Source organism: Vipera berus, assembly GCF_964194415.1.
Source record: "Vipera berus genome assembly, chromosome: 2".
NCBI lineage: Eukaryota > Metazoa > Chordata > Lepidosauria > Squamata > Viperidae > Vipera > Vipera berus.
This window is the reverse complement of record NC_138203.1, coordinates 224,100,397-224,116,216: the sequence shown is the minus strand read 5'-3', so window position 1 is coordinate 224,116,216 and position 15,820 is coordinate 224,100,397. Positions and strand designations below refer to the sequence as shown.

The window sequence follows — 15,820 nt, the reverse complement described above, 5'->3', positions numbered from 1 at the left end:
AGAATGCTGTAAAGCACTAGGGGGTGGTATCTAAGACTAAGTGCTATTGCTATATTTGCTGTCTTAAGTTGATATTTATTTATTTGTCTGTCTATTATCTATCTATCTGTCTTTCTCTCTGTCTATCTATCTATCTGTCTCTATCTATCTATCATCTATCTATCTATCTATCTATCTATCTATCTATCTATCTATCTATCTATCTATCTATGTCTGAATAAAAATCTCAGCTCAGAGATTTTTTTTAAAGGCTCAGAGAGCACCAGGGACTCCACATAAAAATCTGTACTACTACTGCTACTACTAATAAAAATCATTTTTCAGAGGTTTTACCAGTATATAAGAAGCAAAATGGAAAAGGCCAGCGTATAGCAGAATACAATATGTGACTAAAGGAGTGGTGTAAAGGGGAAGGTTTTGCTTATATTAATCATGATGTCTGTAGCTGGTCCAATGAAAAAATGTACAAAAAGAGATGGTTTGCATCCATCCAAGAAAGGGACTGAGTGACTTTCTCAGTGATCTGAGTGATTTTCTGGAGGAATATTTAAACTACACAATGGGGACAGTGAGTTAATTGCTACAGAACATCCCTGTCCCTGGCAATCTAAAAATTATAGGGTTATCAGTGCATGTAACATAGATGTGTGTGTGGACAAGAATATCAACCTTGCTGTCACACAAAATCAAGCTTATAATAGTGAATGCCACACAAAGTGCACTAACCAAACAGGTGGTAAGAAATAGGAAAACTCAGGCACCACACAGTTTATGTAGAAAGTAAACACAGGGTCAGACATAAAGGACTCAAATGTCTATATACCAATGCACAGAGTATGAACAGTAAGCAGGGTGAATTAGAAATTCAGGTAAATGAGGGCGGATATGATATTGTTGCCATTACGGAAACATGGTGGGATGAAACCCACAAATGGAACAAACAGCTACAGGGATTTAAATTATTTAAAAGGGAACAAACAAAAAAGGAGGTGGAGTTGCTCTCTATATAAGAAATAACTACATCTCTACAGAAACAGAGCACAATGATGAAAACTGTCTTGAAAGCATTTGGGTCAATATAAAAGGGGGGGGAAATGACATTGCCGTAGATGTATACTACAGACCACCCAACCAAAGAGAGGAAATAGATGAACGTTTTGCTAATCAGCCAACTAAGGTATGTAGGAAGCACATCATAATAGTAATGGGGGAATTTACTTACCCTGACATCAACTGGGAGACAAATTCTGCACCATGTGGAAGATCAAACAAATTCCCGACAAACCTAGCAGACAACTTTTTCTTCCCAAAAGTGCAGAAGGGAACTAGGAGATCAGCCATATTGGACTTAATTCTCACTAACAGAGATGAAATGACAGAAGGTGTTGAAGCCACAGGAACCTTGGGAGGGAGTGATCATGCAATATTGGAATTCAACATTATGGAAACACAAGCAATAGAACACAGTCAAACGTCTTTGACTTTAAGAGAGCTAAATTCAATAAACTTAGAGAGCACTTGGGAAGAATTCCATGGATGAGAATCCTCAAGAGGAAAACAACTCAAGAAGCTTGAGAAATTTTGAAAAGTGAAATAATAAAAGCCCAGTCTGGCACAATACCAACGAAGAAGAAAAATAACAGCTCTCAAAAGAAACCAGCATGGCTGCACAAAGAACTCTCTGATAAATTTAAAGACAAAAAAGGACAAGTATAAAAAGCAGAAAAAGAGGCACATAACTAAAGCAGAATATCAGCAAATAGCCCGAGTCTGCAAAGATGAAGTGAGGAAAGCTAAGGCTCAAAATGAACTAAGGCTTGCAACAAAAGTCCAAAATTTAAAAAAAGCTTCTTTCAACATGTAAAAAACAAGAAAAAAGTTAAGGAAATGATTGGTCCATTAGTGGAAGAAAGTGGCAAGAAGGTGACAAGCAACAGGGAGAAAGCAGAACTATTTAACTCGTTTTTTGCATCTGCCTTTACACAAAGGGAAAAAACAGTCCAACCTATCAGAAACAGTACCATAAAAAACAGACTAGAAACACAAGTTAAGATAGGCAATAAAATGGTAAGTGAGCACCTGTTCAGCCTAGATGAGTTCAAATCACCAGGACCAGATGGATTACACCCCAAGGTTCTCAAGGAACTGGAAGATGTGATCTCAGAACCACTGAACCACTATATTTTTCAAAGATTCTGGAGCACTGAGGAACTACCAGAGAACTGGAAAAGAGCTGATGTAGTTCCCATCTTCAAAAAAGGGGAAAAAATAGATCCAGGAAACTACAGACCTATTAGCCTGACCTAAATTCCTGGGAAGATTCTGGAAAAGATAATTAAAAATGAATCAGCGAACACCTAGAGGCAAACAAAGTCACTACTAAAAGCCAACATGGGTTTGTTAAAAACAGATCATGCCAGACAAATCTTATTGCATTCTTTAATCAAGGGACAAAATTAGTGGACCAGAAGAATGCTGTAGATATAATTTACTTGGACTTCAGTAAGGCATTTGATAAAGTAGAGTACAACCTACTACTTGATAAGATAGAAAAATGTGGATTAGACAGCATCATCACCAGATGGATTCGTAGCTGGCTGACTGGCCACACTCAGCATGTGGTCCTCAATAGATCTGCATCTACATGGAGGGAAGTGTGTAGTGTGGTGCCCCAGGGCTCTGTTCTGGGCCTAGTGCTCTTTAACATCTTCATCAATGATTTGGATGACGGAATAGATGGGGAACTCATCAAATTTGCAGATGACATCAAGCTGGCAGGAATAGCCAACACTCCAGAACATAGGCTTAAAGATACAGGAGGATCTTGACAGATTTGAACACTGGGTGCTATCTAACAAAATGAAATTCAATGGTGAAAAAAAAGTAAGGTTCTACATTTAAGTAAGAAAAACCAAATGGAGAGGTATAGTATAGGTGGTTCCTTGCTCAATACTAGTAACTGTGAGACAGATCTTGGAGTCTTAATGGACAATGATTTAAATATGAGCCAGCAGTGTGCTACAGGTACCAGAAAAGCCAACCCAGTGCTAGGCTGCATTAACAGAGGGATAGAATCAAGATCACGTGAAGTATTAATACCACTTTGCAATGCCTTGGTAAGGCCACACTTGGAATACTGCATCCAGTACATCACCACAATGTAAATGTAAAAAAAAGATGTTGAGACTCTAGAAAGAGTACAGAGAAGAGCAACAAAGATGATTAGGGGACTGGAGACTAAAACATGTAAGGAACGGTTGCTGGAATTGGATATGTCTAGTTTAATGAAGAGAAGGATGAGGGGGGACATGATAGCAGTGTTCCAATACCTCAGGGGCTGCCACAAAGAAGACGGAGTCAAACTATTCTCCAAAGCACCTGAAGCACGAAAAGAAGCAATGGATAGAAACTAATCAAGGAGAGAAGCAACCTAGAACTAAGGAGAAACTTCCTGCAGTTAGAACAATTAATCAGTGGAACAACGTCCCTCCAGAAGCGGCGAATGCTCCAACACCATTTATAAGAAGAGACTGGACAGCCATTTTTCTGAAATAGTATAGGGTTTCCTGACTGAGCAAAAGTAGCGGTCAATTTGATTTCTGTTGGGAAACAAAACCGTAGTGTAGGTGTTGCCATTGAAAAGCAGCATTTATGAACCATCAACTTCACAAAATTAAGAGATCAACAATCTTTTCTCTGGAATGCAGAGATTGGCTGGTTCAATTGTAATTGAAGGTGGTATTCCGGAAAATGTTGCTTTTGAGTGGCTGGATAGTAGAAATAGTGTCAAAGTGCCTTTATTTACCTGTATTTATTTCATCAGCAATGAGACTTAAAACTGCATCTGATTAAATAGATTTCTTCAAATGTCTTGAAATTTCCTCTCTATGTTTTTTTAGGACAATCCCATCACTACTAGCATATTCATTGTTACAATTCTTTCTATTGCAGCAACGAATATTAATGAAGCTCTTTTGACAGCCATTGAGTTTCTGGATCAAGCCACCCGTGAGGAGTCATTGCCAGAAAAAAGCATTTCGATGATCATTTTGCTGACAGATGGTGACCCCACTGTTGGTAGGTTAGGAACAGAAAAGCTCTTATTGCTATTTATTTTAGTATGTAGTTTTGAACAATAACATCATTTTTTCAAAAAAAGTTCATTTAACACAGCCTTATTTTCTTCCTTAGCTTTTACCTCACTTATCGAACTTCACAATTTCAAATATCCTCAAATGTTTCTTCTGACTTCTTTTCCAGTGGTTTTATTCATTCAGCTCCATATCTATGTGCAGTATGTTTGTGTGAAGGTTGGTGAGTGAGTGTGTTGTTAATATGAAGGCCACAGGATTGAGGTTGGTGAAAAGAAAGAATAATAATAATTCGCTATTGATAACGTATATAAATCTTTCCAAGTATATTGGAAAACAAACCCTATCATCAACCTTATAATGAGGATCAGCCTAAGGAAAACATTCTGTATGTCTCTTAGCTCTGAAATAAAATCTGCTGATCATTTAAATATTTCAGAAATCGCATCAATGAACTGATGATTATTATAATGCGCATGCCCAAGATGGCGGATGTGCTTGGCTGAGCTCCGCGAGGAGCTCCAGCTACTTGGCGACCCTAGGAGTCCCAAAAGGTGCTCTATGCCCTCCATGTTGGGGTTAGGACGGGCAGACAAAAGGCTGTTGGTTGCCGTTTTTTGGCAGCGGCATAGTCCTCCGTTTTGGGAATTGGCTCCGTGAATTTCGGTGACCTTCGGAGGGGCCTCGGCTAAGCCCAGTGGAGCCTGGGAGAACCTAGAAGGCTCGGAAGAGCCGCGCTCTGTGAGGCGCCGATCAGCTGATGGTTGGAGCCGATGGAGCCCGTCAGAGCCTGGGAGAACCTGGAAGGCCCAGAGGAGCTGATGGTTGGAGCCGATGGAGCTGCGGTTTGGAACAGCGCTTGGAATGGCGGAATGGCGGAAGAATTGCAGCGGCATCTGGAGCGGCTGGCAGGGAGGTGAGCTGGAGTGCTGCAGCCGCTCCGACGTGGGGACCCACGGCCCAGTGGTGGAGTGCGGACGGTTCGTGTTTCAGACGGTTGTGCGGCACAGACCATCTTTACGTCGCTCGTGCTCCGAGAGGCCAGCTAGACCGAGTTTGCAGCCTAGCGGAAGATCTGTGGGGATCTTGGTTTCCTCCCCTATTTGCTCACTTATCGCCTGACTCTCTCCTGACACGGAGAAGAACATTTGCAGCTGGGATATCTTGCCATTTTATGATTCAGCAGGCGTTTATGCCTTGGACTAATAGCTGCTTAATTCTTTTGTCTGCCGCGCCCCCAAAGGATTCAGAAGGACCTGGGTACAAAGTCACTGTGAGAGAGTGGCTTAGACTCACCATCTGCTACCCCCCTAGAGGTGAGAGATCTATGGGGTATGCCTTACCCTGGGCGTGTGTTCCAGACCGCTCCCCAGATCAGACCTACGACCGTCATGAGAGGACGGTGGTTGACCTGTTCTGGAGGTTCACCCAGCTTGAGTGGCAGTGGAGCTGGGTTGGCGGACTGGATACCCACTCACCTTCTGACTTTAGACCCTCCTGATCAATCATGGGATCGCCTTTTGCTGGACCTGCTTGGACAATCATGACTCGCCTTTGCTATACCAGCACGGACTTGTTCGCCCTCAGGGGTGCCACCCCCTTCCTGGGTGTGACCCGCCTTTTTCTCCACTTCTCCTCTTGATGAAGGGCCCAATTGTTGGGACCCTGAGAGATGGTTGGGCAGGGACAGGAGCCTCCGGTATAAATTTAATAAGAGGCCCCTGGTTAATTTTTTAGCTAAATTTTTTGTGGGGTTAGGTAGGGGGGAGGGATTACAGGTTTGGTTGGAAACTGGGGGGTGTCCACCAACTGTTGTTCAGGCCAGGTCCGGGATTGATCACACCAGGAGGGAGCTAGGGCTGGTTGCCTCCGGGGCCCTGGAGCGGGGTGTGGGATTACCTATTCCCATGACATTAGGGAATGGCAGCAGGTGTATGAACAGAGGGCCACATCAACATCTGGGAGTGCGTCCCCGCTATCTTCAAGCGGTGATGTGCTCTGACCCTCTGGTTTCGGCACGTGGTTCTGGGAGCGAGGATGAGCAGCCACCTGAGCTCAGGCTTGTGTATTTTAACGCCAGGTCCGTAGTTAATAAGGCTCCTCTCATCTGGGATCTGGTTGAGGGAGAGCATGCGGACCTGGCTTGCATTACAGAGACCTGGTTGGGCTCAGAGGGTGGTGTCCCTCTGGTCGATCTTTGCCCACCACATTTCCGGGTGTTGCACCGGCCTCGGGCTCAGGGTAGGGGCAGGGGAGTGGCGGTAGTTGTGAGGGAGACCCTTTGTCCGCGGAAGGCCACCGTTGTCCAACTAGCCGGGTGTGAGTCCCTCCTCCTGAGATGTGGCCCTAGGGCTCAGTTGGGCTTGCTGCTGCTGTACCTTTTGCCTAGTCGCGCAGCAGCAGCCCTGCCTGAGCTTCTCGATATCCTCTCGGGGCTGGTGATTGAGTTCCCCAAATTTATGATCTTGGGTGACTTTAATCTACCATCCCTGGGAGGATCATCTGAGTTAGCTCGGGAGTTCATGGCTTCCATGACAGCCATGGACCTGATGCAAGTAATTCAGGGCCCGACTCATGTGGGGGGCCACACGCTCAATTTGGTTTTTCTATCTGGACGGTGGTTAGATGATCTGGTTGGGGGTTCTCCAATTGTTATGCCCCAGTCATGGACCGATCATCATCTCCTGCGGTTGGTCTTCCGTTTTGCCACTCCCCGTCGTGGGGTTGTTGAACCAATGAGATGGTTCCGTCCTAGGCACTTAATGGACCCTGAGAGGTTCCAGGCAGCGCTTGGGTCCCCACCTGCCTCCTTTGCTCACAGCTCGGCCGATGCCCTAGTGGAAGCCTGGGAAAAGGCAGCCACGGAGGCACTCGACCGAGTTATACCCATGCAGCCCCTGACCCAGTGCAGATCCCAGTGGGCTCCATGGTTTTCCGTGGAGCTCTGGGAAATGAAGCGTCGGAGATGGGGCCTAGAGAGCTGTTGGAGATCCAGCCAGTCTGAATCCGACCGATTGTGACTAAGGTCCTTTACAAGGTCTTATCTCGCAGCAATGAGGATGGCAAGGTCTAATTACTTTGCTACCCTCATCACGTCTGCAGATAACCGCCCAGCCGCTCTGTTTAGGGTGACCCGCTCCCTCCTTAATCAGGAGGTGAGGGAGGAGCCCTTGCAGGGTCGTGCCAAGGAGTTTAGCCAACATCTGTCAGGCAAAATCGCTCGGATCCGGACCGGTTTGGACTCCGACTGGGCAGAGTCTGACGATGAGGACATGGGCAGTCTTGTTGATGTTATCTGGGAGGAGTTTGATCCTGTGACTCTGGATGATGTGGACAGGATCATGGGGAAGCTGAGCTCCACCACGTGTTTATTGGACCCGTGCCCCTCCTGGCTGGTTTATGCAGCTCGGGATGGGACACGAGGCTGGCTCCAGGCAGTGATAACTGCTTCCTTGAGTGAGGGTAGTTTTCCCGCCACCTTGAAGGAGGCGGTGGTGAGACCTCTCCTCAAGAAGCCTGCCTTGGACCTAGCTGTATTAAACAACTTTCGTCCGGTCTCCAACCTTCGCTTTCTTGCGAAGGTTGTTGAGAGCGTGGTGGCGCATCAGCTCCCTTTGTTCCTGGAGGAAGCTGATTATCTGGACCCGTACCAATCAGGTTTCAGGCCTGGGCACAGCACGGAGACGGCATTGGTCACTCTGGTGAATGATCTCTGGTGGGCTCGGGACATGGGTTGTTCCTCTGTCCTAGTCCTATTAGATCTCTCAGCGGCTTTTGATACCATCGACCATGGTATCTTGCTGCGGTGTCTCAGGGGGTTGGGAGTGGGAGGCACGGTTCTTCAGTGGTTCTCCTCCTACCTTCTGGGACGTTCACAGTCGGTGTTGGCAGGGGGGCAGAGGTCGACCTCGAGGCCTCTCGTTTGTGGAGTTCCTCAGGGGTCGGTCCTCTCGCCTCTCCTGTTCAACATCTATATGAAGCCTCTGGGTGAGATCATTCGTGGTTTTGGAGTTGGTTATCATCAGTACGCTGATGATACCCAGCTTTTCATTTCGACCCCAAACCACCCCAGTGATGCCCTCGACGTGATGTCCCGTTGCCTGGAGGTGGTCCGGGTCTGGATGGGGAGGAACAGGCTTCAGGTCAACCCTGACAAGACTGAGTGGCTGTGCGTGCCGGCATCTCAGTAAATTCAGATTATTCTACCTCTTACTATGGGGGGTGAGTTATTACCCCCCGTAGATAGGGCTCGCAACTTGGGTGTCCTCCTAGATTCACAGCTTTCCTTAGAAGATCATATAGTAACTGTGACTAGGGGGGCCTTCGCCCAGGTTTGCCTGGTGCACCAGTTGCGGCCCTATCTGGACCGGGATGCCTTGCGTACAGTCACTCATGCGCTCGTGACCTCTTGGTTAGACTACTGCAGAATGCAGCTGTGTGAGTTGTGTTGGGGGTCTCCCGATACTCCCATGTTATACCTCTGCTCTGTGAGCTGCATTGGCTTCCATTTGCCCTCCGGGTGAGATTCAAGGTGCTGGTGATGACCTATAAAGCCCTACATGGCATGGGTTCGGATTACCTACGGGAGCACCTGCGGCTGGCGTCAACTTCCCTTCGTCCAGTGCGCTCCCACAGAGTGGGCCTCCTCAGGGTGCCACCGGTCAGAGAATGTCGATTGGTGACCCCCAGGTGGAGGGCGTTCTCTGTGGGCGCGCCAGACCTGTGGAACCATTTACCGGTTGAGCTCCGGATGGCTCCCGACCTCCGCTCCTTCCGACGTGATTTAAAAACTTATTTATTCGAACAAGCCGGCCTGGTCTGATGGGTTTGGGGTTTTAATTATTGATTTTAACTAATTTATTGTATCGGGCACAATTGTTTAATTTGTTTTTAATTTTTGTATCTTTTTTTTATTGAAAAGTTTTACAGTACATTTTATCTTTAACAATCCCCCCTCCCCCCACCCCTACCTAACCCTCCCTATCCCTCCCCCCCATTCCCCCTCCCCCCCGACTTCCCAGAGCTAAGTACAAGGTATAAAAACAAAGAACAATCATAAACATCCATATGCTAAAAACAATAAACTATTAACTCTATCGCCCTCTAGCTCATATAAAATGACTACAAGCAATACTAATGTTACATATAAAAAGAAAAAAAAAGGAAAAAAGAAAAGGAAACTTATTCAAATGCTAAATGAAACTTTTTAGTCCCATATTTGTTCTGAATATAATCAATCCACTTTTTCCACTCCATAATATAACGTTCTTGCGAATGATCTTTCAAGTAAGCCGAAATCTTTGCCATTTCCGCCAGGCCAGAAACCTTTAGAGTCCATTCTTCTATAGTCGGCAGTTCCTTCTTTTTCCAATATTGACCTATTAATAGTCTTGCTGCTGTAATTAAATTCAACATCAACTTAATGTCCACAACATGAGCATCTGTAATTATGCCCAGCAAAAACAATTGCGGACAAAACTTTATCCTTTGCTTGAAGATCTTCTGCATATTCCACCAAATTTTTATCCAAAAAGCCTTAACCTTTTTGCAGGTCCACCATATATGAAAATACGTTGCATCTTCACCACCACATCTCCAACATTTAGGTTGATAATTCGGATACATACTTGCAAGCTTTTTAGGATCTAAATGCCATCTATAAAACATTTTATAAAAGTTCTCTCTTAGGTTTTGGGCTTGCGTGAATTTTACATTCCTCACCCAGATCTTTTCCCACGTATCCATTGTAATAACTTCTTGGATGTTCTGGGCCCATTTTATCATACAGTCTTTAACAAGTTCTGTTTCTGAGTCAATATCTATCAATGCAAGATAAATCCGTTTAATATATGCTGGACCCTGATTTCTAATTTGCTTTATCAAATTTTCATCAGTCATTGAGAAACCAATTTTCTGGTCTTCTTTCCACCTGGCACGTAATTGAGTATATTGGAACCAAGTTTGAACAATCTTCTCATCTCGCAAGAGATTGTACGGCTTCAAACACCAGACGTTCCTTTCCAAACTTAAGATCTCCTTATACGTAGTCACATCATGTTTGAAGCCTACATTTATGTTTTCTATTGCATGTTTCAGGATTGCCCACAACGGCATCTTGCAGTCTAACTTATGTCTATACTTCTTCCAAACTCTCAACAATGCCTGTCTTAAAATATGCACTTTAAATACATTATCTACCTTCTTATCATACAACAAATATGCATGCCAGCCAAATAACAAGTCGTGGCCCTCAAGATTTAATAATCTCCCTTGTGTCAAATTAATCCAATCACTTATTCCTGACAACGCAGCAGCTTCATAATATAATTTAAGATTAGGCATTTTAAGACCACCTCTTTCACGAGTATCCTGCATTATCTTAAGTTTAATTCGTGGCCTTTTCCCTGCCCACACAAATTTATTGATACCCCGTTGCCATTCTTCCAAATTAGAATCTTTTTTAAGAATCGGTATCATTTGGAATAAAAATAAAAATTTAGGCAGGACATTCATTTTCACTGCTGCAATTCTTCCCAATAAAGACAATTGCAATTTTTCCCAACTCTCCAATTCTTTTTGAATTTTTCCCCATAACTTTTCATAATTATTTTTATATAACTTTGCATTTGAGGGTGACAGATACACCCCCAAATATTTAACCCTTTTAACAATCTCAAATCCAGTTAATCCTTCTAAAAGGGCCTTTTGCGGTATTGTCATATTTTTGGCCAAAATTTTTGTTTTTTGTACATTAACCTTAAATCCAGAAACCTTCCCATATTGCATTATTATCTCCATCAGGTCCACAACAGAGCTTTCTGGCTGAGTCACCGTAACAACCAGATCGTCTGCAAACGCCCTCAATCTATAATCCTGATCTCTAATTTGAATACCCTTAATTTTTTCCGAATTCCGTATTTTTATCAATAATATCTCCAATGTTAAAACAAATAATAAAGGTGATAACGGACACCCTTGTCTTGTGCCCTTCTCAATATTGCATACTTCAGTCAGACTATTGTTAACTATTATTCGGGCAGTTTGTTTTTGATATAATGCCCTAATTGGTTGTAAAAATTTATCCCCAAAATTCATTTTATCTAAAACTTTCATCAAAAATTGCCAATTCAATTGATCAAAAGCTTTTTCAGCATCTAAGAAAATTAGCGCCGCAGGGATCTGGTTGTTCCTTTCCAAAAACTCCACCACATCAACTATATGCCTCACATTATTTTTCATTTGTCTACCACTAATAAACCCGGTTTGATCCCCATGAATCATCTGTTGCAAAACCCTCATCAATCTATTAGCTAATACCTTAGCAAATATCTTGTAGTCTGTATTTAAAAGTGATATTGGTCTGTAGTTTTTTACTTGAGTAGCATCTTGATCTTCCTTCGGAATCAAAGAAATAAAAGCAGTTCTCCAAGACGGAGGCACCTTTCCCCCCTTCTGAATTGTCTGGAACAATTCCCTTAATGGCTTTATCAGCTCCAATTGTAGATGTTTGTAGTAGACCGCCGTCAGACCATCCGTACCTGGCGCTTTATCCAACTTCAATTCCTTAATTGCTATAAAAATTTCTTCTTCTGTTATCAATTGATTAATCTCCTCCTTTTGTTCCTGTGTAAGAACCGGGATGCTAGCATTCTTCAAATATACATCAATATCTGTTTCATTAATCTTCTCCTTAACATATAGCTTAGAATAAAAATCCACAAAGGCTTCCTTGATAAGATCCTGTTGAAACACAACCTTTCCTTTGTATTCAATTTTATCTATGTTAGAGGCCCTTTGTTTTTTCCTTAACCTGTAGGCTAGCCACCTACCTGGTTTATTGGCATTGCAAAAAGTGTTATGCCTAGCAAACCGTAAGTTAGTTGCCACCTGATCAGCCATCAACTTATCAAATTGTCCTCTTAACAAGTTAATAACCTCTTTAATCTTCACATCCGATGGATTCAAAATTAGGGCCTTTTCTTTTTCCCTAATTTCATTCTCCAGTTCTTTCCTCCTAATTTCCATATTACGTCTGTATTTATTATTCATATATATTAACACCCCTCTCATATAAGCTTTGCTAGCATCCCAAACCATGTCCATAGAAGTATCCTTATTCATATTAATTTCAAAAAAGTCTTTCATCTGCTTTTTACATTCTTCCACATTTCTCTGATTTCTAAACAAATTCTCATTTACGCGCCAGGAGCGCCTATCTCTATTGTCCTTATTGATCTCTAACCAGACTGGACTATGGTCAGATATAGTTCTTGCACAGATCTTTATCTTCTTAATCCTAGAAAAAAAATCATTAGTCAGTAATATAAAATCAATCCTAGAAAAAGATTGGTGTCTATCAGGAAAAAAAGTATAATCCTTTTCATGTAAATGCGTTTCACGCCAAATGTCTCGTAATTCCAGATCATCCTTCATTTCAAAAAAAGATTTAGGCAGTCTAGCATGACTCGGGGCATGTTTAAAAAACCCCGATTTGTCCAGCTGTACATCCAAGACCCCATTCCAATCTCCCATAAAAATAAAAGATTTATAATCCAACTGGGTAATCTTTGTATCTAGTGAACTATAAAAGTCAGCTTGTTGTTGATTTGGAGCATACAGTCCAACTAAAAGCGTTTTTTTGCCTTCTAACAGCAAATCTATCATAACATATCTTCCTTGCTTATCTACTTCAATTAGTTCCGCTGTCAGAGTATTCTTAACATAAATAACCACTCCATTTTTCTTATTCATTGCAGAAGCAATAAATTGCGTACCCAACCTTGAATTCAACAAGTACTTTTGGTCCATAACCCTAATATGCGTTTCTTGCAAGCAAATAACGTCAGTCTTAAATTGTTTTAAATATTGAAAAACTTTCTTTCTCTTCTGTGGTGAATTTAATCCATTAACATTCCAGGTTAGGAACTTAGTCACCATTCTTGGCATCCCGAAGCTTCTGGAGCACGTCTGCCAGGACCCCTGTAACTTCCTTAGGCCGCGCCCCTCCCACAGCTTCACTGTAAGTACGCTTTGGAGGTTCCATAACTTTCTGCTGATCTTGTTCTTGCTCTTGTCTCACTCGTCTTAAAGCGGCACGCGTCATCCTCTGCTCTCCAGCAGCTGCCGATGAAACTGTAATTTGATCCCCTCCAGCACCATTCTCCTCTGTCTGTGTTCCATCAGCATCTTGAGGCTTTCCCTCGCCATATCCCTTTACAGCTTCCAGAAGTGATAGAGGGGTTGCTTTTAAAACTTTTCTGTAAAAATCATGTGCCTGAGTCACTGTAACCAGACGGTATCTTTTACCTTCATGCATCACCACCATGCCCACTGGAATCTCCCATCTAAACTTGATGTCACATTTCTTAAGTTCCTGTGCTAGGAAGGCAAAATCTTTCCTTCTCCTTAAAATCTTTGGAGGAATCTCTTTTAAAACCAAAACTTCTTGCTCAGCAACCACAAACTTAGTATCATAAGCAACTTGAATAACTTCATCCCTAATTGCTCTCTTTGTAAAGTAAACAACCACATCTCTAGGTAACTTCCTCTGCCTTGCAATCCAGGAGTTCACACGAAAGATTTTATCTATACTTCCCTCAATTTCAGCTGCTGATTGGCCCAGTATCACTTCCAAAGCCTCGGAGATCAGCTGCTTTAAATCTTCTTTAGGATTCTCTTTTAAGCCCCTGATTCTGATAGCAAACTCCATCTGATGGTACTGGACCAGACTCAAGTCTCCATCCATTTTATCCCTTATATTTTCATTCTCTAATACTTTTACTTCTAATATAGAGTTCTTTTGACTAAGATCCTCCACTTTTTCATCCAAGCTTTGCACACATACAACCACATTTTCAATTGTAGACAAGATGTCTGCCCTCATTGCTCTAAACTTCTCTTCCAGCTTCTCTTCCATTTTCTCCTCCAGCTTTTCCATCATATCTGACATTAATTGTGTTTGCTTTTCAAAGGCATCCTGTAAATCTTTAAGAGTCAGTGCCGGAGCAGGTGTGGGAGGGAGCAAAGCTTGCAACGAAGTCTGTTGCACCGGGGAAGCCCCCGCACTCCGAAGAACTTTAGAGGCTTTCGTCGCCATCTTCCCCCACTTTCACTTGTTGCGCACTTTCACTTTTAATCCATAAAATCCGTTGAGCTAGAGAGTAAAGATAAAAGTCCACTTCACCTTGACCTCCTGTACCGCTCTGCCTGCGTCTTGATACTCAAGAGTCTTTCCTTCTGGCAGGGGTGGTTGCTAACACTTGGCTCTGCTCCAAAAATCACAGAGCAGAGACGCTGCACAGCCCGGAGCAAACCCAAGCTTCGGGGGGGCTCAATCCTTCAGCCGCCCAAACTTAAAGCTCAGGCGGCCCCGGAGAGCTCAACCCCTACCTGGGGCCTCACCCCCTCCTCTTCTCCCAGGGAGGGGGCTTCCGAATCACCAAAACAGCTGATCGGCGCTGTTTTTCAGTGATTCAACAAAGCTGCGAAGCGGACAGCCCAGAGATGGCTGTCTTCAGCGTCGCATCACCACTGGAAGCCAATTTTTGTATCTTGTATTTTTGGTATTTATTGCCCTGTACACCGCTCTGAGTCCTTCGGGAGAAGGGCGGTATATAAATCAAATAAATATAAATATAAATATAAACTTCTCTGATCCACAGTAATATTCCATTCTTCATATTACAAATAGACTATGTTTGTTTTTTGTGATAATAACACTTTGGAAATCTGTAGTGCAGTCATATTCTATTGCGTCTGTTATTATTTTCACATGCCCATTATTCACTCTTAATCCTTTATTTTGGTTCAGTGACACATCTGAGCAAGTTACTTCATGAGGTGCTCTGCCATGTATGCACATACCATGTTCACATCCTGTCTTTTCAGCAGAAAAGGGCACCCAAGACAGCCAGTGCTGATAAAGTAGAAAAATTAGCAAATATAATGAATAATTTAAAAGAAAACTAATGCAGATATTTGTGCTTGTTCAAACATATCACAGGTGAAACAATCCCTAAAGTAATATACAAAAACATTAAGCAAGCCAACCAAGGAAAGTATTTCCTCTACTGCCTTGGCTTTGGATTTGATGTAAGCTATGGATTTCTGGAGAAGTTGGCCGTAGACAATTCAGGATTTGCTCGACGTATATATGAGGACTCAGATGCAGCCCTTCAGCTCCAGGTAAGAACCGATGTTCAAAACGTGTCAGTATCTTTTGACATACATCAGTAGCACGCTAAAAATAAACTTAATTTTCCTGATTGAAATATGCAATGATTTCCTGTGGTTCTATCTTCCTTTATTTAAGGACTTTTATAGTGAAGTGGCTATTCCCATCCTGAAGGAGATTCATATAAACTACATTGGCAATGCTGTAGAGGATGTCACTGAGAATAACTTTAAGTTGCTCTGTGACGGTTCTGAAATTGTAGTGGCCGGAAAACTTGAGAATGAAATTGATACTTTTTCCTTGGAAGTAAAAGCTCAGGCGGTAAGTACCATGCAATTACTCCTAGTGAAAAAGGTACAAGAGTTCTGTTTCATAGGTGAAATACTAAGCTATGTTTCCAAACTAAGTTCTGAAAAGAAGTAACAGTGTGTTACCCTCAAAATGTTTTAAAAATACAAAATGGAGTGCATCTATGTATGTGTACAAAAACATAGGTGAAGCCGCTGCGTTACATATTGCATGATAAAGAAATCTTAAAGCAAACCGTGAATGAAAG

General features: G+C 42.8%; 1 protein-coding gene across 1 annotated transcript in view; it reads left to right on the top strand.

Moving 5' to 3' along the window:
* The window catches only part of LOC308662913 (inter-alpha-trypsin inhibitor heavy chain H4-like), a gene marked incomplete at both ends in the record, with an annotated part of 49,396 nt that overhangs the window by 18,402 nt on the left and 15,174 nt on the right, over positions 1–15,820 (top strand). Inside the window, 3 exons of the mRNA XM_081319057.1 lie at positions 3,952–4,077; positions 15,094–15,275; positions 15,403–15,585. Coding sequence (XP_081175183.1) covers positions 3,952–4,077; positions 15,094–15,275; positions 15,403–15,585 — 491 coding nt within the window. The remainder of the gene's footprint in view (positions 1–3,951; positions 4,078–15,093; positions 15,276–15,402; positions 15,586–15,820) is intronic.